General features: G+C 31.1%; 1 protein-coding gene across 3 annotated transcripts in view; it reads right to left on the reverse strand.

Annotated features, from left to right (window-relative positions):
- Positions 1-22,891, reverse strand: part of Atg12 (Autophagy-related 12) — a 97,929-nt gene that overhangs the window by 24,829 nt on the left and 50,209 nt on the right. For 2 of the 3 annotated variants that reach the window (XM_085824987.1, XM_035349106.2), the window contains exon 3: positions 8,833-15,788. In XM_085824987.1, the coding sequence (XP_085681113.1) occupies positions 15,199-15,788 (590 nt within the window). In that variant the 3' untranslated portion in view covers positions 8,833-15,198. Of the gene's footprint in view, positions 1-8,018; positions 8,156-8,832; positions 15,789-22,891 lie in introns of those variants that run through there. The other variant, XM_085824988.1, reaches the window with a different exon arrangement.

The following is a 22,891-nucleotide window of genomic DNA, read 5'->3' on the forward strand; positions in this document are numbered from 1 at the left end:
GAACACAGCATCAAACTGAAACATGGAAGTATGCCAAGAAGGCAGAAACCGTATCGAATACCTGAAGTTCTAAGAAATGAAGCTGATCGTCAAATAGATAAGCTTTTACAGCTAAAGCTAATCGTTGAATCAGAAAGTGAATATGTGCATCCAGTAATTTATGCGTTAACAAAATGGAACGGTAACATTATGTGTAGACTAAAAGCCTATGCTGAGTTTATTGATGACGTGACTTAAAATGACATGATTATATTTCCCAGTGAGTGAAGCATGACTGACATTATGAACTATGAACTATAAGACATTTTGACTGTTTAGTTTGATTTTTTTTTAGCTAAAATGCTAATTTTTTTTCTAACGTTATGTAATAGGTTTAAAGATTTAGCTAGGGTTTGCTAAAGTATTATGTTTAATGTTAATGATTGATTTGTATTGTCTCGTTTATATGATAACTGCTTATATGATTACGATTACGTGAAGGATTTAAGTTTGAAAAGTTAATTGAATGTTACATCCTTTTAAATGAATAGGATTACTGAATTTATGTTGAAGTAATTTTAATTTAAAATGGTAAGAATTGGTTAATTAAGTTCGAAAATTTCATGAATGTTATTTTATTTTGTTTCAAGAAATGTTTATATATGTGGATTTGACAGGTCATTGAAAGACGCAATCAAATCTTTTCGAGGGGAGGTGTCATGACGTGATGACCACGCATGCGCAGTTTCGCCGAATGGCCTGCAACGCCTCTCTCTCATGAGACTTACTAGAGAAGAGTAGTTAGGAGGTAGTAGCGAAGTAACGAAGGAAACGTGCTGTATGTCAGCTTAGATGCAAGATACGAAGTGATACTTGTGTGTTAATCGTTTGTACTTATTATTTTTTATTTGTGTGTTAATAAAGTTTTGTGCCGTTAAAATGGCTGTTTTATGCAACGCACACAATACGATACGTCTATGGTAGGAAGTAAATACATATCCAGAAGCTACACGCCCAAGAAAAAGAAGGATATGACAACAACTGCTTGCATCTACATTCCAGAAATGGTTCAAAACAAATGATGTGTAAACTTTCGACTGGAGATGTTCTGAAAGCCCCACAGCAAATCCGTAGAGCTTGACGATGGACTGGATCCGATTTCAGTAGCCCAGGTCACCTTGCTGTGATCCATAGATAACACAGCCATAATTAAGTTTGGAACAGATTAAAGCTCTATAAATGTGGAGCATAGAACAATGTTCTGCTCTCCATGTGCCAGGACTTTCAGTATGTTAAGAGCTTTAGCACATTTTTTCTTTAGATTTAAGATATGCGGAAGGAAAGTGAGCTTTCTGTCAAATATGTAACTCCTTAAGAAGTTTACTTCTGGCTCAATGCGAGTCAAAGAGCCATCAAGATGCAACTCTAGATCAGGATGTAGATTTCTTTTGCGACAGAAATGCACCCAGATGGTCTTCTGGCTAGAAAATTTAAAACCATTGTTATTGGTTAACTTTATAATTCTGTTTAGAGCAATTTGTAGTTGTCTCTCAATGTATCTCATATCTTGACCATGACAATAGATCATCAAATCATCAACATACAGGGAACCATGCACTGTGGGAGGAAGTTCTCTTAAAATGGAATTAAGTTTCAGGCTGAAAAGAGTGACACTAAGCACTGAACCTTGGGGTACACCTTCTTGTGCAAATACTTGAGAAAGTAATGAACCAATCTTAACTTGGACAATGCAGTCCTTCAGAAAGTTTTGAATGAAGATAGGTAAATTACCTCGCAACCCAGTGTTGTAAAGCTCATGAAGAGTTCCATGCCGCCAAGTTCTATCGTACGCCTTTTCCATGTCAAAGATGATTGAAACCACGTGATTTCTTTTCACAAATGCATTGCATACTGCGGTTTCTAAAAACAGGGCATTGTCAAGTGAAGATCTTCCCTTATGGAAACCACTTTGGTAAGGCGGTAGGCAATGATTAGTCTCCAGATAGTAGGTGAGACGGTGATTTACCATTGTCTCATGATCTTGCAAAGGCAGGTAGTGAGTGCAATGGAGCAATAATTTAAAGGATTTTTAGGGTCCTTGCCGGGTTTTGCTATAGAGATTTCAAAGGCCCTACACCAGGCAATTGGAAAAATTTGTTCCTTCCATATCTTATTATAAAGAGCGAGAAGGACCACTAGAGATTCATAGGGCAGATGCTTTATCATCAAATAACTTATGCCATCAGGACCAGAGCAGGTCCTATCAGTGCGAGATATTACACTTCTTAATTCAAACATGGTGAGGTCTTTATTATAAGATTCTGCATTAGGATGTGAAAAGTCAATCTGAATCCTTTCTAAGTGCATCTTTGTGGACATAAACTCTTTTGCGCAATTGCTACTGCCAGATACAGCAGCAAATGTATCATCTAAAGCATCGGCTATTTCTTCTCTAGTGCTTATCAACTTTCCATCTTTTTCTAGAATAGAAAAGGAATAATCATTATATAGTCCAAAGGCTTTGCAGACTCTTTTACAAACCTGTTTGCTAGACATTGAGGAGGTAATAGTGGATACATAGGCTGCCCAAGATTTTCTCTGACTTTGCCACCTCACTTTTCTTGCATTAGCCTTAGCTTTTTTAAAGGCTAGAAAATTTGCCAGTGTTGGATATTGGCGAAAGATACAGCAAACTTTCTTTTGCTCTCTCGAAGTTTCCTGACAATCACTATTCCACCAGAGTTTAGGGAACATTGTCGAGGACTTGGGAGTACAGAATTCAGCTGCTTGTACAATAGTATCAGAGATCATTTTTACTGCTGTATTAATGTCCACATTGTTAACAATTTCTTCAGTCAGTACAGCACAAGATGCAAAAAGATCCCAATCAGCTTTATTGTAAAGTAAGCGTGGTTGTCTTGAGATCACCGACTTTCCTGTAATATTTATGACTGAGAAATGGCCACTATCGTAGAGATTCTTCCCTACACTGAAAGAGCAAAAAGGTCATAGAGATGGAGAACAAAAAGCCAGATCACTTGCATGAAATGTTCTAGTTGGCTGATGAAAGTAGGTGTATTCTCCATTATTAAGGAGACAAATAGAATGATTTTCCATTAATTATTCAATCTGCCGGCCCCTTGAATTAGTGTCCCTACTTCCCCATAAGGTACTATGTGCACTGAAGTCACTTAAAAGCAAAAAAAGGTTCTGGGAGCAGCTCTATTGTTCTGTCCAACTCTCGCTGATCATGCAGGGGTAAATAAATAGTGCATACTGATATTGAAAAGCGTAAAATGATCTGAACCGCCACAGCTTGAAGGAAGAGCAGTGTATGGGTGATTGTGGAAGGCAATAAGGCTCACACTACCACAGGCACGATCCCCAGATGAGTTGTCCTTTCTTACTGTGGTATATCTCCGTATTTTAGCATGTCTGCTTAGTTTTAACAAGGTCTCCTGAAGTGCAAAGCAGGCAGGTTGATATATGTTGATTATATCTTTGAAGTTATCCAGGTTTTGATGGAAACTCCGGCAATTCTACGAAATAAATGTACCCATTATGTATGCTTGTTTTGGCGGTGGTGTTTTTTTTACTTTTGAGGCAAACGGTGTTTTGGAAGGGATAACCCTTGTTCAATGTCCATTTCACCTCGGTCGTCTAGCCATCCTGATGAATTCAATCATAATCAACATTCACTCCAGGACAAATTCTGTGAAAGTCATCCAAAATAAGTTGTGCCAGAAAATATCGATGCTGAGCGTGAACTGATAAAGCAAGATTGTCATGTGACATACCATGAGATCGAAGCATCATTGGGCATTAGTATGAAAAGCATCAATAAGATATTACGTGAACATTTGGCCATAAAAAAATTCCGTTCACATTGAATCCTGCATTATCTGACAAGCACTGAAAAAAAAAGTGCTTGTGTCGATTGGTGCAAGGAAATGTTGGAAAAACACGTTCATACCAAAGGCTGTGATTAACTTCTACACAGCTGACAAATCATGGATCTATGCATATGAGCCTGAAATCAAACAGCATTTGACTGTATGGGGTCTTCCAAGATGAGCCAAATCTAACAAAAGTTGTTTGTGGAAAAAGCACATCCAAACAAATGGTTGCCCGTTTCTTTGGCATTAGTGATCACATGGTGACAATGGCATTACAGCAATGCAAAATGGTCAATTCCAAATGGTACATGACCATTTGTTTGCCAGAAGTGATCGGTCAAATTTGAAAAAAGCAGAATAGGCGAATCACACTTCATCACGGGACAATGCGAGTTGTGTCACACATCGGCTCAAAGGAAGGAATGTTTGATGGGCCAAAATATCGAATTGATTGGTCATCTGTTGTAGAGCCCAAATTTGGCAACCAATGACTTTTTTTAGTCCCGCACATCAAAAATAAATTACAGCACTTTGTGACACATGAAGAAATGGTTGATGAATTCAAACTGCATGTTTTGAAGTTACCTCAACCGAAGTGGAAAAGTGCTTCAAAAATTGTTACAAATGCATGCAAAAGTATATTGATCTCAATGGAGAATATTTTGAAAACAATAAAACCAATTTCAATCATAAATATTTGTTTTTTCATTAATAGGCCAGAAATATAAATAGCAACCCACGTATAGTGCTTCACAAATAACTCTAACAAATGTGCAGTAGTTTAAGTCTTCATGGCATGTATGTAAAAGAACAGGTAAACAAAAAAAATTGAATAAAATACTTTGAGTGTCATTCTCTAGAGCCAAATATATTACTTCCAAAATGCTCCAGACTGTATGAACAACATGGAAATGAAAAATCATTTTAATCGTGATAATTTACAAGAAAGTATTCAATTTTTATGAAAATCGTTCAAATGAATGACCAGCAACTGCAATACTTGCATCACAACAAAGAAAGATCTTATCATCAGAATTAGTGTCACTCTAGTAAAATATTATCTCATGCTAAGTACCTTTCAAAGTGTATGAAATCACTTTGTCATTGTGATGGAGGTATTGCAGCTGAATATACACAATTAAAATAAATCTCATTTTTCATGTTCCTTGTACTTTACATGTTTCTATGTTCATATTCCACTACAAATTAGGCATTAAAGTTGTGCCCATCTATTTTGTTACATTTTAAATAAGTTAATATGAATTACAAAAATCTAAAATTCTATTTATATTTTATTCAACCAATTGGATATAAAATGCATGAATAAAGTTTTTTCCCTCTTTTTTTCTTCCTTTGTTAAAGAATACATATAACTAATATAAATTTTTGTCAGTGCTATTTAAATTCAAAATAATTGTTGGAAAAGATTAAAAAAGAGAAGGCTATGATCCTTAGTGAGTTTAGTCTCCGTGCTGTTTTTGATTTGCATTTTTCTTTCCCTATTTTACATATTTTTAATAAGTTGGTAACATAGTCATTCCTTCATCAACAGTGGGTACTGATGTACCTAAGCATAGAAGGATATCAAACAGGTTCAAGCATTTATTAAGAAGAAAGTTGAGTGTTACAGATTTAGCCCTGAAGTTTCAGTTTCCCAAAATGTAATGATGGTATTTTCTAAATTATAATTTCAAAATTAACTTCTCACTTTGTAACTTTTCTTTCAATATATATACAATCTATAGCTGGCAGAAACTTTCATGTGTAATGAATTGGAAATGAAAAGAAAATGAAGCTGAAATACATCCGCTGTCGACACAAATATCAGAGTTATGAAATTCTTTTACATCAACTAGGATAAATTTCAAGCCCAGAAAATTCCACGAACTGCCAAGCCAGAAAATTCCATGAGCCTGCATTGGTTGATTTTCGTTTTCATTGCTATCTCGATATAAAATACAGTAATTTTTGGGTTCTTGTTAATTAGTAATTAAAGATTTTATACAGAACTCTCAATAGATTACATTATTGATTCTTATTTAGTGATACTGTATAAAAGATCTTAAAATCTAATATCAATCTACATTGCCATCTGCAGCATCAACTGTAACAGGAAATATTATCAAGCCTGTAATATCTCTAAGGATACTCATACAAAATAATACTGCTTAAGAAAATGCATAAATTAAATTAGATATTTGTATTGATTAAAGTGGATGATTTTAATAAAATCATTTTTCTCCTTAAAAAACTGAAAATTCTTGAAAATATAAACCCTGTAGCAACTGTAATTACAGAAGTATTCAAAATTAAAAAACAAATCTATTTTTTTCAAATTTCTCAAAAAATTCTAAAATCAGAAAGTATGCAGCCAAACAAACCAGCAATAATACTGGTGTCAAATATTTGTACAAATAGGCCATGACAGTGGTAAGCACAAAAAGCAGTCATTTGTTGCTCTGCTTACTTCATTTAAATACATTGGCTGCAATCAAACCATTTGTTGTAAAATTTCATTAAATTTCAGAAGTATTGAAGTAGAATGAATAACTGCCAATAGTTAAATGACAAGAAAAGATGCAAAATTGTCGGTAGATCGGAAATGAAGCATTTGTGCGGAGATGGTTTCAGGAGATAGGATTTATGTTCAGGATGCCAGGCCAATGATGTTTAAAAGCCATGGCAATCAATGATGATCAGTATTTAGCACTTTTCAAGCAGGCTCCAAAGGACAACTACAACCACAGCCTCTTTGCAGCTACTGTAAATTTTGTTTCAACATTCACTGCTTCCTCATTATAAATCTACTTCAATGAATAAAGGTTCTTTGATGTAGTCTATGACTTTAAAATAGGAACTTCAGGGTGGTAGAGACCTTCCCATTATGTACGATTGTAACATGTATTGTTAACACCACACACAGGTAATTAAAGGATTTTAGCAAATTAGAGATTTCAAGCATTATCATAGTTTGGGGAGGGGAAATAGCTTTAAAAATCCTATTTTGAATTAATAGACTATAGAAAACAAACTGTTTGCATCCAGATTCCCTCATATAGCAGAATGCATTTAATCTGATACAGAGAATATCAAACTCAGACCCCATCTTCTTTTTAATAATGAGTCTAGATTAACATACACACTGATTCTCAAGTACTCGGGCAGCAGAGGAGACTTATTCTGTAAAGACATTATATTGAATAGCTGCACACTATCTATGTGTTTGACATAAGTTCCATGGTTGCTGAAAGATGTACATAAATTCATCTTGATTAAAAATGTCTTGGATTCTCTTGGGAAGAGAACTGCAATTTCTTAAACTACTCTTAAGAATTATCCAGGAATTAAAAAATGTTTAGATGCAGAAATGATTATCACTACAGGGACTCATCTGTTTTATTTACAGTATGATGACTCACAATGACCTGTGTATCCATTAGAAGTCTAATTTCACCTAAATAGTTGTAATTCAAATAAATTAATCCTTTATTCTGACAAGGTACCTATATCAAATTTCATTAAATTCTGTCTAGTATTTTCTGGGAAATTTTTAAAAAGTGTTAATTTTCTTAGTTTTGATATAATTAAATGCAATACTTGAATTCTCATTTCACTAAAATTCATACTTTTTATAATTACAATAAATCAAAAGGTCTAAAATTACAAAAATATGCAAATCCATAAATTAAAAGATGCAGATGCTAAAAAGCATCCTTCCTTCATTTACAAAAAATACTATTCAGACAGTTCTAAAACACAAAATACAACTGATTGATGAAGAATAAATTAATAAATGAAGAAAGAGTATTAAAATCATATGTAAGCTTCAGATTTTTCAAAATCTATTAATTATTGTAATTTATTTATATCCAATCTTATCTATTTTTTCTATATTATATATAGATGTATATATAAAATCAATGTTCAAATATCATTACAATAATTTAAAAAGTTTTGCATCAATCCGGTTTCATGTACTGCTTAAGGATATGGCTCGCCATGTATTTTTTTTATTTACAAATTCAAGTCATTTAATGTTGAACTTATGAAGAATGCATACAAAGGTAACAGCACGAACAAAATAGTGATTAAGCCAATTATGTCAGCATATAATTTTACAATACGTGAAAATAAACAACATACCACAGAAGCAGAAGAATCCAGTTTCATATATTGCTTAAGAAATCCCATTATCTTTGCAATAGTACAATTCTTTTCAACCACCCACTTTTTGTTTTTGATTATTGGAGCATTCCCTGTTGGCTTCAGCCATACTGTCACTAGATAAAAGAATATTTTTTTTTAAGTTATAACAGCAATAATAAAAGTATTTATGCATTTTGTTTAATTAAAATTTACTACTTGTACATTATTGAGGCCTTTGGTAAAAATTCAAACCGTTACCAGTTATAACACTGACTGAAATATAATTAATACGTTAATTTTAAGAATATCAAAACTATTTGCAGGATTATTAGAATTCTAATCCAACTAAAATACATAAATCCTCTAGTTTTTTTTTTTTTTAAATGCTGATGCCCATAAAAGTGATGTATATTTAATGACTAAATTCATCAAAATCTTACTATCCAAAACCATTTTATTCAATTATCAAAATCAGCTGCCATATCTGCCATGCATGTTATACAAATGTGCTGTTGGAGTTACCATAAAGCTAGGAATATATTTAATTTTTTATATGAATGTAAATTATGATTCTTTTCAATAACTGAACATGTTCCGAAAGCTTTCTTAAATAAACAACTATATTAACAAATGTTTATCGTTAAAAAAGTTTATAATGTAAAACACACGTCATATATTTCCTTCTGTATCATTAATATTACTCAACTACTTAAAAGTTCAACAGCTATTTTTCATTAGATTATCAAGCAGAAACCCTAAAAAACAGAGAATTCTGAAAAGGGTTACATTCTTAATAAAAGAAAGAAATCAGTTACAGAAAATACTTTTATTTTGAACATCAAAGAACATAAAACGCCAAAGTTCACTGAAAAAAAAGGCACATACAAACATCAGATAAAAATGTGCAAAACTAAACAAACTATGTTTTTTAATACCCATAGTGCAAATATTGAGAGTAGTACAGACTTTTTGCTGATCATTATCACAGAAAATTTAAAATTTTAATTTAATTATTAAATATAAATACAAAGTTGAAAATTCTTGTCAATAAAACACTAACATTTGAAGAACACATCTTAATGTACTTGTCAAATATATACACAAAAACATTAAATGATTAAAAGTTAAAAAAAAGCATGAGTAACAGAAAAAAATATCATGGGATAAGACAAAATTCACATCACAAACACAATGTGCAATACATTTCTTACATAACATTATTTAAAATCTTCAGATAAAAGTCATAATACAGATGTACTATATATCATTGGAAAGGGGGGAATCTTCAATACATAAAAAATTATAATTGAAAACATGAAAACAAAACACATACACAACTAACAAATTACTTTAATAAAAGTTTTTACATTTTCCTCTCTTGTTTTTTATTATATTATTATACTGACTGTAAATCTCAACGAATACCATTTGGCGATTTTTGATTTCAGATGACTGGATAAACAGCATAGTATTTTTTAATTTAAGATATCTGAAACACTTATTAAATGCATTTATTAGTTAAAATAATTGCTTTTAGTATCTTCAGTGAGAATGTATCAGAGCTTGACAGAAGGACCACATTTCATTTATTAGCATTAATACAACTTCATATGATTAGTAACAAAATACTTTTTTTTATGTTGCAAGATATTTAAGAATAATATATTGAAACAGAGAATTAAATATGTTTTCTACACTCACTCAAGCACACAAAAAATAATGAAAATGGGAGACCTTTTTAATGCTCAATTACTTCTTTTTCAAATGTGTTTATATTTGCATAGTCTAAAAAAACAAGTTACGCATTATGATGATAATGAAATCATTTGGCACTTTTTTTCATTTATTTTTAAGCAAAACACTCACACAAAAATTTTAATATAAAACACTGAAAATGATAACACTATAAAATAAAATTAAAAGTGATACACTCATATGATAAGAAAACTATCACACTTCAAAATACTATTCCTGTTAAAATGAACACATAAAATGACATTATCATTCTTTAGAACATCCCTCTCATTAAGAACTGCATTTATAATTTTTATTTCAAATATTTATTTTTAAAAATCAAATGGCACTGAAAAATAGTGAAAATTGCCATTCAGAAAGAAACACCAATTTAAATATTATTAGCGCAAAGGGGCAATTTTCCCAGAAGAGCTATTAATTTTGTTTTGGCATTTTGTGTTGATTCATTATAAACGGCAAATCACTTTTTAAATTATTGCCACCAAATATTAGAGCCCTGCATTATATTTAAAGAAATTAAATAATGAAGAAACTGCATAAATGTATGAATGGTTCTCGCATTGTGAAAAAACAACACTACCTACAGCCATCAAATTTTCAATGACGTACGTCTCCACTTGAATATGGACATTTGGAATCCCAAATTTAGAATTTGTTTTATTTTCTATTTCATATTTTGTAAAGCATTTATGAGTTTTTGATTACGAAATTCAACTATTTCAAAGCGAGCAATAGCAACGCTGTACGAGGGGAAAAAATTATCTCCAGCATGCAAAACTGCGTATCGGAAATTCTAAAGATAAGCTTTTTAATATACTTTATGATACTGTTGTTGAACTGAATTGCAACAGCCAGATATATATATATACTTGAAAAACAAATAGTAGGAAAAGAAGAAAAATATATTTAATTGAAAAGTCCTGAGCTCAAGCTGCAGAAGATTGAAATATAAGCTATTAGTACATATACTTTCTGTTTAAAAAAAATAATTAATAAAAAACATTTAAAAAATATCCTATCCAAGGAAAAATTAAGTAGGGCAGTAGGAAGATTAATAGTTTTTATTTGTTACTACAGTAAACATCTTTTTTTTCCTTTCACTCTAGTCGCCTGTTTAATTCCCCCCCCTCTCTCTATGGCTTTATTTGTTCACTGTGAATTAACATGAGACAATTTTACTGCCGTACACAATTTTTTCTCACATAGGATATTCTTTTAAAAAACTGCTTTTTGTACTAATTGCTTACAATACATATACAGCACAAATAAATAAAATACACAATAGTTTTCCATTATATTTGATTCTTAAAAAATGAAAGTGTGAAACACATTGGTCCATTTCTATATAATACTTTCCTCTAGCAATAAAATGACTCATTATTTGGAATACTCATTATTTGTGGCAATTTCAAAATGCAAGCAGTAAAATTATACTTATAAACAAACTTTTACAGTTAATTACGCCATGAATGGATGAAAGCATACATAAATCTATTTTATGATTTTCTACTATTAAATTAACATAGATCCATAATTAAAACAAAACACACACACACACACACACACACAAAAAAAAAAAAAAAAAAAAAAAGTCTTCCAGATGTTAATACTCAAATATTTACACCAGACTGTACATAGAATCACAGCATGCAGAGCAGGTGAAAAGATGTAGTATTCAATATAAATAAACATATAGTGATGCAGTATTAAATCATGTCTGAATAATTTAATTGCAATCATATTGAATTAATTCAATAATTTTGCAGATACCTTTTATAATGAGCCCAAATGTGAAAACATTTAAAATATCATATTATCATATTTCACATTACTAGTCTAGTCAGTAAATCATATATCTTGCATAAATACTTAATCAAGCCAGCTCTGCAGTAATAATATGTGATTCTCAATAGTTCTCAGTTACTTTTTTATCATGTTTAGTACAAATTTGTAAACAAAGTGATACTGTTCATGCTGAAAATATACCCAAGAAACAGTTATATTATTAAATTTAAGGGAAGGTTTAAAAGTGTGATATGTACTGTAGACTTTTAATGCATCAATGTTTCTAAAACTCTATTTTAAATATGATTATAATATTATACACCAAGCATAGTCAAACTGTTACTTGTGAGCCAAATTTGCCTCTTTGATCCATTCAATATGGCTCATAATGCAAATATGCATTAATTTTATTTTGAAATATAACTAATTTGAAATATCACACTAGGTATGTTCAATACAATAATTATGTAGAATCATTTAGAATTTCTGACTCAAGAAAGATAATAAACCTGCATTGCTCTCATCGAGAATTTAAAATAATTTTTGTACTTTGATTTCAGTTTTGCCACAGCTATTCCTGCATTGTTCTTTCCAGATAAATGTATATGAAATCAGCACAGAAAAATCACTTGTTTTTTACCTTTCCATACATTGCTACATTCTTCATTTGAATTAAGAGCTTTTGACACTTCTAAAAAGATATACCACTATACCTTTTTTCATTTTAAATTTAGCCCTATCAAAATCAGTTAATTTTTACAATTGGATGAAAATACTAAATTTTGGTACTTTTCCGTTTTGCCGGCGCAAACGATAAAGTCGCCAATAATGGTACAACTGATGCCAAACGGAATATCTTCGCTAGTAACCTTTTACGCTTCATTTTCTAAACAAGTCGCAGCCTATTTTCTTATCAGATTGATTGCTTCTTTCAACACTGGCATACAATTACATAACATTTTTACCTAGATAGCTAAATTTTATGCCCTAAGACCATTCGCGGTAATTAAGTTAATTAGGATGCAATCACACCCGAAGCCGAAAATATAGAAAAGGCAAAATCAAGGGTTAAATTCAACAATTCTAATGAGAATGCACTAGCGAGGTAAACCAAGGCGGTTTTACATAATTTCTGAGTAAGCTTTTCGTACGAGTTGAACTAATTCTTGCATTTAAACTTGTATTCTATATTAAGATTTAACTTGAAATTAATGTAGATAATTACTGAGAGAATTAGTTTTTTTTTTGTAGCATAGTTTACGTGAGATGAGATCACTTGGGGTCACGTGATACAAACCGGCGAATCGGGGTGTTGAACCATGACAGCATAGTAAATTCTTAAATTAATGTGTTTTTACAAATTTATTGTCTTTATTTACTAGCTTTTTACAAAATTTTAAACCATATTAAAATGTTTATGCCTTCAAACTAAAAAATTCTTAGAACTAACATTTCTTAAAATTTTTTTATGTGTATACTGTATGCTGTCGCCAACAAAGTCTGCTTGGCGAGATTTGCGCCGGCGAAACGGAAAAGTACCTAAATTTTTTATAAGAAAAAGTTCAATATATTTATTACCCATCAAAAAAAGTTTGCATATTACAAGGATACAGAAGCATCTTATGATATTTCAGAATTAAAAAATTATGATTTCTTCATCAACCTAAATCCTAAATTAAGTTCAGAGATAACAATAGTTTTATTCTGTATATTATAATCTATGCACATAGCGGTAATTTCTGTTTTGGTAGTGATATACATTTCACTCTCAGAGTACAGTTTACACCCAATAGAAGTCCTTAATATGGTGAGATAATGAAGTAAGAAACTTAAATATTTACAAAGGGAAGAAGAAAGTAAAAGAAATAACACGTTAAAAAATTGAGCAATTAAAAAATATATAAGCAATGTTTTTGATCTGGACTTGAAGGTAAATTATGCTTAATTTACGAATGACAAAGCTGCACATTAACATTTATGCATCAGATAAAATAAATACGCGTACATTTGCTTGAACAAATACACACAATAATGCAAGTTCATGACACTAAAAAATTAGGTAATAAAAATAAATTAGTCAAACAGTACACAAATAGCATAAAATGCATTCTATAAAATTTCAAGTAAACCTTAATAGAAATAAAGTGACTACAGATGATAAAAAAAATACTATCAGTTTTAGTTTAAATATTAAATTTTATCTAACACTTAAATGATAATAAATATCAAAGAACTTCCATATAATCATGTTTATAATATGATAATTAGACTACTTTAATGGACGTGGCTTGATTACTTTGATAATACTCATATTTTATTTCATCGTTGTGCTTGCACACTTTTAATCTAAATAAACATATATTGCCACAAAATATTGATTTTATTACTTATATATTTTCATGTTAAAATTATGTTCTTGCACCTTCAAAATTGTGTCAGACATCAATCAGATTGATTAAGCATCGAGATCAGCATGTCCAAATTGAAATTTTAAAACAGTACTTAAATTTTCACACTATGTTGTTTTTACTTTCATTAAAGTATATGTAATATGACATTTAAATAAATGCAGATAAATGTACAAGATAATGAGAGAAATCCATTTCAATTTTAGAGCATTACTAAACACCAAATTTTTAGAGGAAAGGAGAAAATTAACATACACTTTTTAATGGGAAAATAAGATTTTCTAGAAATGCAGAATCAGTGAGCAATAATACACCACAAAAATCTTTATAATAGCAATCCTCAGAAATTTTACTGAATTTTGTTACAGAAGGCAATAATTACACTGGTCGTACATGAAAAGATAATTAAAATTTATATTAGGTAATCAAAAATTATAACTTAAAAGTTTATTTTATTTATTTATTTATTTATTTATTTTTCCCCCATTTTAATTTCTAAAACTTTTAATCTTGTACAAAAGTTTTTAATATATTATTTCATTGAATGTTAATTCATTTAAAAATATTAATACTAATTTACACAATGTAATGGTAACTGTTACGAATATAATATTATAGGTATAAAAGAGCTGAGATTATTTTTTTTCAAATGATATCTAAGCACACAGTTGTTCATTTACAACATCACAATAAAAATAAAGTTGCACTTCAAACATAAAAAAAAGTTAGTAAAAATTCATTTCAAATAAAATAAAGCTGATTACATTTCAAAAGAAAATCTAATTTTCCACCCAAAAATTATACAGAGTATAATATGCAGATCCTAATTTTCCACCCAAAAATTATACAGAATATAATATGCAGATAAATTTCTAAACACTTTTCTTTCATAAAAAAACAAGAAAAAAACCACAAATTTCACCTCATTAATTTTAATTTACTACACTAAATGTATAATAACCTAAATATTGCATTTGAATATCTTCCACAAAACACGTTTTGTTAAAAAGAAAATTTTCATATCAAACCAGTTCTGAAAAAAATATTACTTTATATTTTTTGAAGCACAATTACAATAATCATAACAGATCTTAAGACTAATTGAATACATCATGCCACACATATGGTCAATGACAAAAACAAACTAACCACAAATAATATAAAATGCTTGTCATAATGATAAATAAATGAAAACAATAACCTTTAAGCCACAAATCTAAATATGCTTATTATTGTTTTGCGTTGCTATCGACCATGTATGACAACATTTCCATTAACTCATTATGTCTCTGTGCTTGGAGCGCTTCTCGTTTTTTTTCAAGTTCTTTCCACTCTGTCCATGTATTGTCAAGCCAATGAATAAGGTCTGCAAAGTTGTTTTCATTATGATTTACTTGTCTTTCTTCTTTAAGCTTTTTCTGTGAGCTAGAATTAGATGATGATGATCTTGAAATGATACCAGGTTCACGTGATGCATAAGAAAATGGCGATACTTCCACTGTCATTTTAACAGGTTCTTCTGTAGAAAAGCACTCAAAAGATGATGGATGCTTGTACAAATCAGTCAGGCGCTTGAAGAAGGCACATTTTTTTTTGTCTTTATGGTGCTTATTATACGCAATTGTTTTTGCATATGCAGAGGACAATATGTTCCATTTTCTTTGCAGCTCTTTCGGGTGAATAGCATGGCCCCGTCTTTTCATTAAGGCACACATATTCTCCCACAAGTTTCCTTTTCTGAAATTTGAGCTTTTGTGACTATCTTGATAGTCTTTAAGTAAATCCAAGAACTGCATTGTAATCAAGCTATTCCAGTGAACTGTTGAGGGGGAAAAAAAGAATGTTGGTGTAAAAAAAAATATTGTAAAGTAATTAATCATTAAAATTATTTGTTAATTCAATTGCAAAATTTTCATGTTTTATTTCCATCAACTACTTAAATAAACGAAAGAAAAAGAAATAAGAAAACAAAAGCTCATTATAATCTGTTTCTTCTTATTTCATAAAAAAATATAATTAAAGCAAAAAGTATACATACAAACATTCCCCAAAAGAAAATTCCTCCTGATTATTACCTTTTAAACACAGAAGCAACACATTTAGACACAATTTTAAATTATTTCTACATTTTAATTGTGCAGTAATGAATGAGTTTGCTGTATGGTTGGAAATTTGGCTAACAAATAATGATTTAAGACTCACCATTAACTGTATTTTTGAAAGATCAGTCTCATCATAAACTAAATATAATGCAAATATTTTTAATTGAAAATCTACATATAAAGCTTTTAGATTACAGAAATGACACTATTTTAGTTCAGTTGTAAAAGCTTTAAACAATCAAATGAATAATCATGAATTATCAAGCAAGAAATTTACAATTAGATACAACAATCAGTTTGATGTTAATCAAAACTGAATTTTAAACAACTGGATTAATTAGACCACAGCCCACCTAGGTATTTGAATAATCTTGAATATTTCACTCTCTTTTTTGCAAGTGAAAAATAACTGATATATTTAACATTTAAGGACTTATTAAGAAAAGAAAAGAAAAAAAAAAATTTAAAGGCTGATTTAGGAGTTATTAGAAAAAAAAAAAAGGTGTACTAAAACAGTACCCCAAACTGCTCCACAGTTTCAGAACAAGATCCAAGCTAAAATCTATTCCATTTTCACAATTACAGATTCTTAAAACTGTTGCAAAAATAATTTACATGGAACAGAGTTATGCAAAGCAAAAACAAAAAGACACAGCTGTGGCTTTATTTTTCATGCTAGAATTAAAAATAAATTTAAAAAAAATAAGTTTTAATACTTAAATTTTCAAAAATTTCACATATAATTAAAAACGATCATGATTTTATCCTAGTTCTACTGTAAAACTAAATTATTGTTATTATTTTAGATAAAATTATGCAGTGAATTTCTGCCCCTAAACATGCATCTCAGTTCTATTTTAGCTGTAATAAAATAAATCTATTTTCATTTATAAGGCTTTAAACGCATATTCTTGTTTTTTCTGTTAAATACTATTTAATTAATATAATATTATTATAATTAATAATAATAATTATAACTAAATTATTAATTTTCTAAATTATACTTGTCTGAAACAAAATGCAGCCTATCAGGTAACATTACTTTACTAATGAAAAATATTCTAGTGCATATTACATTAGTTTTACATTGTTTTAAAGAAAGAAAAGTTCAATATATGTAAATAAATAAATAACATTTTTTTTCCCCAGCTTAAAAAGAAAAATTAATTTAATAACTGCAGTTCTACCATATTCTTATTTATTTCCAATTCAAAATAAATTTTTATTAAATCACTGTTTCATTCCAAGATGACAAAAAGAGAACATCAATACTACAATCTCAATTATTTGAACTGACAGAGAAAAACACACTTTATTTACCGATTTTGTCCAAACTTCACATAATAACAGAAGACTAAATGAACAAATTCACAGATACCTAGCATAAAATGACATTCATATTGTTTATTTTATTTGTTGCAATCCCATTAACATGGCTTGTCACATATTGCACAGAATCCATTTAAACTAACAAATCCCTAACTCTTTCTGGAAAATATGCAGGTTAGTGCAGTGATTACAATACTGCCTCTATAAATAAGATATTTACTTAAAATGCTGCAAGTTTCCCATACCTGCCACATGCAAGTACAGTTAAAGTTCAACTATTCAGAGAGCTACGGAAATGAAATTGCAGTTCATGGTAGAAAAGCCAAATGAATGGAAAAAGCCATTTCTGCCTAAATTTATAAAAACAATCATTTGCTATCAACTCTGACATTAAAAGCCTGCATTTAACATAAAAGCTGACAAAAGCCTTATTCATTTAGGATAGGTGTGTCACATATTCATCGGCCACCAATGTTATGTAAAGGTGGGATGTCATATATGAATTGCCGTTTAAATTCACTCTTAGGATGGATATACCAGATATGAAGTTTTATATAGAATGTTTAATTATTATTTTTTGTTGCCACTACATGCAGACCTGTGCCTATTATGGTAGAATTTATTAAGACAGCAGAGTGTGAACCTTTATTCCGTTGCAATATATTTTTATTTTTGATATTTTATTTTAAAATGAGAGCAGAAATCGTGGGAATAAGTATTGCAAATAAACAGAGATGGCTATAACTGCATCAGCTGATATAAACATACGGTTTCTCAATACTTATGATTGCATTTTGTTTTTAACTTTTGTAATATGGGAATATATGGCCTATTGTTTCAGAGGTTTTATTCACTTTTCTACAGTATGTCTAGCACTGAGGCAATATTTTGTGCATCATTTAACAAAACATATTCTTATATTTCAAATGGCAAGGAAAATGTGATAAAGATTTCATATTAATTCTGACAACTACTGTTCCTCTTATAATGTGACAAAAATTGGACTACAAATTTAATTTATGCAAATTTTTAGTACTGTTCTGTTATCAGGACTGGATTCAGAAATGCATATATGGAGCATGTGTTCATGTTTGCATGTATATATGCAAGTACAGATGTATGTGTGTATATGCATATATGCACATATATATATACAGTCTTGATAACCAAGACTGTGGAGTTGGAGTCAGAGCTGGAGTCTCTAAAAACAGGTCAACTCCTACTCCAGTTTTTGTTGGACAGTTTGAATTTAAAATGAAATTAAAGTGAATTGAAAAACAAATTAATGACAAACTGAGTTATTATTTTATTAATGGACTATACACATTAAAAAATAGTTATTTTCTATTTTATTGACATATTAATAAATAAATATAAGGAAGGAGGATGAATGTGATATTTGCCATTAGTGATTAAACTGATTCATTTAGTTACAAATCTCCCTGGTAAATTTAGGTAAGCAGCAATAGCAGCAAGAACTCCCAAAATTGATGCCGTTCTTAGGAAGAGAGCAGGAAAAGGAGCAATTATTGATCAAGCAACACAATGAGGAAGTACATATTTGATGATATAGATGTTGTTAAAATTAAAGAACTTTTTTAGAAGATGTAGATAACCCTAATGTTTCACTAACCGAAAGACTGCAGAATGATCTTGCAGAATTTGAAACTCTTCTTTCTACACTGTATATAGCTACAAAAAAGCTACAATCTAAAGAATTAAAAGGAAGCGAGAATGGAAGAATGGTGTGTTTGTTCTTTCTGAAAGGGAGGGTTTATTGCAGAAGGAATTATTTCTTCAATGAAGAAAAGAAAAACTACTAGGCCAGACAATGAGATCTTGCTGGGTTCAATATATGTAGACTCAAAACACCAAATTTTGTTGGCTGACGAAAAAATTAAGAAGAAAAAGAAAGCCATATATGAACTTTCAATAAAAATGAAATTATTTTCAGAACAATTCGAGTATTCAAATCAGGACAGTCAAACAGCAGACACTGCAACTGAGTCTCTATCATCCTCTTTCAGTGGTGAATTAGATTTTGAGATATATTTTTGGATAATATTGAAAAGGCTAAAGCAAAGCGAATGAAAATAAAGAACCAAGAACCTTTAGATATAAAACTGAAGAAATACAAACAAGATTTCTACACGGCCTTTGAAGAAATACAGAAATATGATTGCTCTTGCACGACACCTCATTTAGAATTTATAAAAGTCTATCCTGAAAAGTTAAAGTGGTGTTTGTTCTTTCTGAAAAAAAGGGTTTATTGCGGAAGGAATTATTTCTTCAATGAAGAAAAGAAAAACTACTAGGCCAGACAATGAGATCTTGCTGGGTTCAATATATGTAGACTCAAAACACCAAATTTTGTTGGCTGACGAAAAAATTAAGAAGACAAAGAAAGCCATATATGAACTTTACTGAACAGCTTTTCCTCCTACTCAAGTCAGTGTAGAAAGACTGTTCTCAACTCTGAAGTTTATCAAATCGGTTCTATGGTCCTTCAACAAAGAAGATCTTGCCAAAGTTATACTCTTTCTTAGAAAAAACTAATGGCAGTTTTTCCATTTTATTATAAATACTAATTAATATAAATAAGTTGCTATGCTATCAATTTTTTTCTGTAGCATCTATTACTTCTCTTATATTAAAAAAATAAGCTGTAACCCATATGTATATGTTTACATATATATATATGAGGGAGTCGAAGTCAAAGTCTTCAAAATTCCAGGAGTCAGAGTTGGGAGTTGGCCATTTTCCCTACTGACTCCACAGCCCTGCTGATAACAGAACAGTACCAAATTTTTTCAAACTGCCCATCTCCATAAGACAATGTATCCTGTTAGCGTTCACCATTCCAACAGAGCAATTTGAAGATTAACCCTTTCTGGACATGCATCCCATATATGCATTCCTTATGAACATCTGTCATAACCAAACATCCCACCCTATAGGGTTTCTCTTATTTTGCATAACAAATTTTTTAAGTTTTGCTACCTTTCCTGAACCTCTCATTTTCCCCTTGCATTTCCTTCACAGGATGCAAATTTAAAGTTAAGTGAAGTGAGTATTTAAACGGACAAATGTCATAGTTTGTTCAGAGTGTGATTTAGCTAACCAGCACATGTTACTCGTTGTCCTTGCTGTTACACCTTTTGGCCATTTAATAAGTGCATCACCAGGTTGGTTGTTAAGTCAGCCACATTAGCCTTAATTTAAATTGCGCAGTCCAGCACTACTCTTTATCTTTGAAGTTGCTGTGAACTATTCTTAAGTTGCACCACAAGTCATTGATGTTATTGCAAACACGAAGTATGTGCATTTTGTTTTAAGAGTTTGTCAAATAGTTATTTTAGCCTTCTGTGATGGTATTCTTTACACCTGTGAGAGAAGTCACCAGGTTTCTAAGTGAGATCTAGTGATATTTATGACAGCAAATAAGAGATCTTACAACCCATGCATCACCTGAGAATGTGCTTAGGAGACAGGTGATGCATATGTGCATTTGAAGCTGAACTATTTTTTAAAAACCACTTGATGGCATCCTTTGTCCATTGCTTTTGAATTGAACATAGTTGAAGGATCCTGACCGTCAGTTTGATCACATTCTGCTTAACTTTGGTATCAGCTGTTGCCGGGGAGGAGGGAGTGTAATGCAAACAAACAGAGCTCGGCTCTTTTATTCGCCGTGTAATAAAAATATACATGCTTCTGTATCCCTTAAAATCCCCCCTTTCTTTCTGCTAATGTGTAGGGTCTTTTAAGGTTACTATATGGAGTTCTTTTAGGCTTTGAACTACTTATATTTCGCATACTTCCCTTTTTATTTTGGAAAGCCCCGACATCAGTTTATTATGGTGAGAAAGCATTATTTATCAGAGGATCCTTACATAGTAAATAAGTTGCATGATAAATGAGCCAATTAGTAACATGGATGGTGACAATTAGTTTTCTACAGAGTTAGAGAGCGATATTTCCAGTGATTCTGATATAGAACATTTTATCAGAGACTGAACTACCTTTCTCTTCCCATGAAAGATTTTTTCTTGTTCTTGTAAATAGTCTTTCTTGGATTTGCTTTATTTCTTGGATTTTAAAGTTTATTAGTTTTAAAGCATTTAGACATTTCAAACTTCAGAATAATTTAAATGTGCTTCTGAAAATTATTTCTTAAACTAAGCAATTATATATATATATATATATTTTCATGTAAAGGAAGATTATTAAATGCTAATTTGAACATATAGCTTAAGCAATAATCTAAAATGATACCAAATGGTGACATTAGGACTTAAAACCTCTGTCCTATGGTCCTTTCAACTCCCATTTGTCCCGAGGGAGCATCCTTAAACAAAGGTGTACCTTCTCAAAAGGGTTAAGGTGCCTATCATGTTTTAACATGTGAGTTTTAACAAAAGTTTTCTGCCACTGCAAATATCCTCTGCACAAATAGCGTTGGCATGTTTAATCATAGTTTGTGAAACGATTTTTGACATTTGAAAGTGAGACTTGCTTTAGAATACTGTATTCTGAAGTTTGCAAAAAATATCGTTATCGTTAAGTACATGGTGTGGAACTATCACGCTACTTCATTACAACCATCATATAATTCCATTTCTGTCGCAAAAAGTCAGCTACACAATGTCACCAAATCATTCGTACAGCTTTAGATACTAATGTTGCATCATATGACGTTGTGAAGGACTATGACATTCCAGAGGCAGAGCACTTTGGCCAGCCTACTGATGCTGACGAGACCTGCCAGCAAGAACTTGTGGCAGAAGATCAGCATTCAACCACTCAAGAGCTTGTTAAGGAGTCAGACATTAGTCGCTTTACGCATAACATAAACTTGATGTACAAGTTCAGTCGCTGGGTGTTACATGAGCTGACTCAGATAGAGATAGATGTGTTTGGGCCTGCACTAATCTGCTCGAGTATCAACGCAAGGACAAAATTCTGGTCAGGATCATCACTTGTGATGAAAAGTGGATTTACTTCAACAATGCAAGCTGAGAAGGGGATTTCAGTCGCTGGGTGTTACATGAGCTGACTCAGATAGAGATAGATGTGTTTGGGCCTGCACTAATCTGCTCGAGTATCAACGCAAGGACAAAATTCTGGTCAGGATCATCACTTGTGATGAAAAGTGGATTTACTTCAACAATGCAAGCTGAGAAGGGGATTGGTCTGCAATCAGTGACCCCATTGGCAATGTCGCAAAACGCCAATTTGATTAACAAAAAGATCATTGTTTGTAATTGGTGGAATTGTCGTGGTATTATCCACAAACAGTGTCCGGAAAAAGGTAAAACCCTCGACAGTAAGGTGTACAGTGAGATGCTAGTTTGTGTGGATGCTGCTGGAAAGAAAACATTGAACTGAGCTCAACCGCAAAAAGGCAATGTCAAGATAATGCAAGAACGCATGTGTCTGCTTTCACCGGTATGGACTCGAATGGGATCGTTTGCAACACCCACCATATAGC

This window comes from Stegodyphus dumicola, chromosome 10 (assembly GCF_044657685.1).
Source record: "Stegodyphus dumicola isolate Sdum_Otavi_A_Nest chromosome 10, ASM4465768v1".
Lineage (NCBI taxonomy): Eukaryota > Metazoa > Arthropoda > Arachnida > Araneae > Eresidae > Stegodyphus > Stegodyphus dumicola.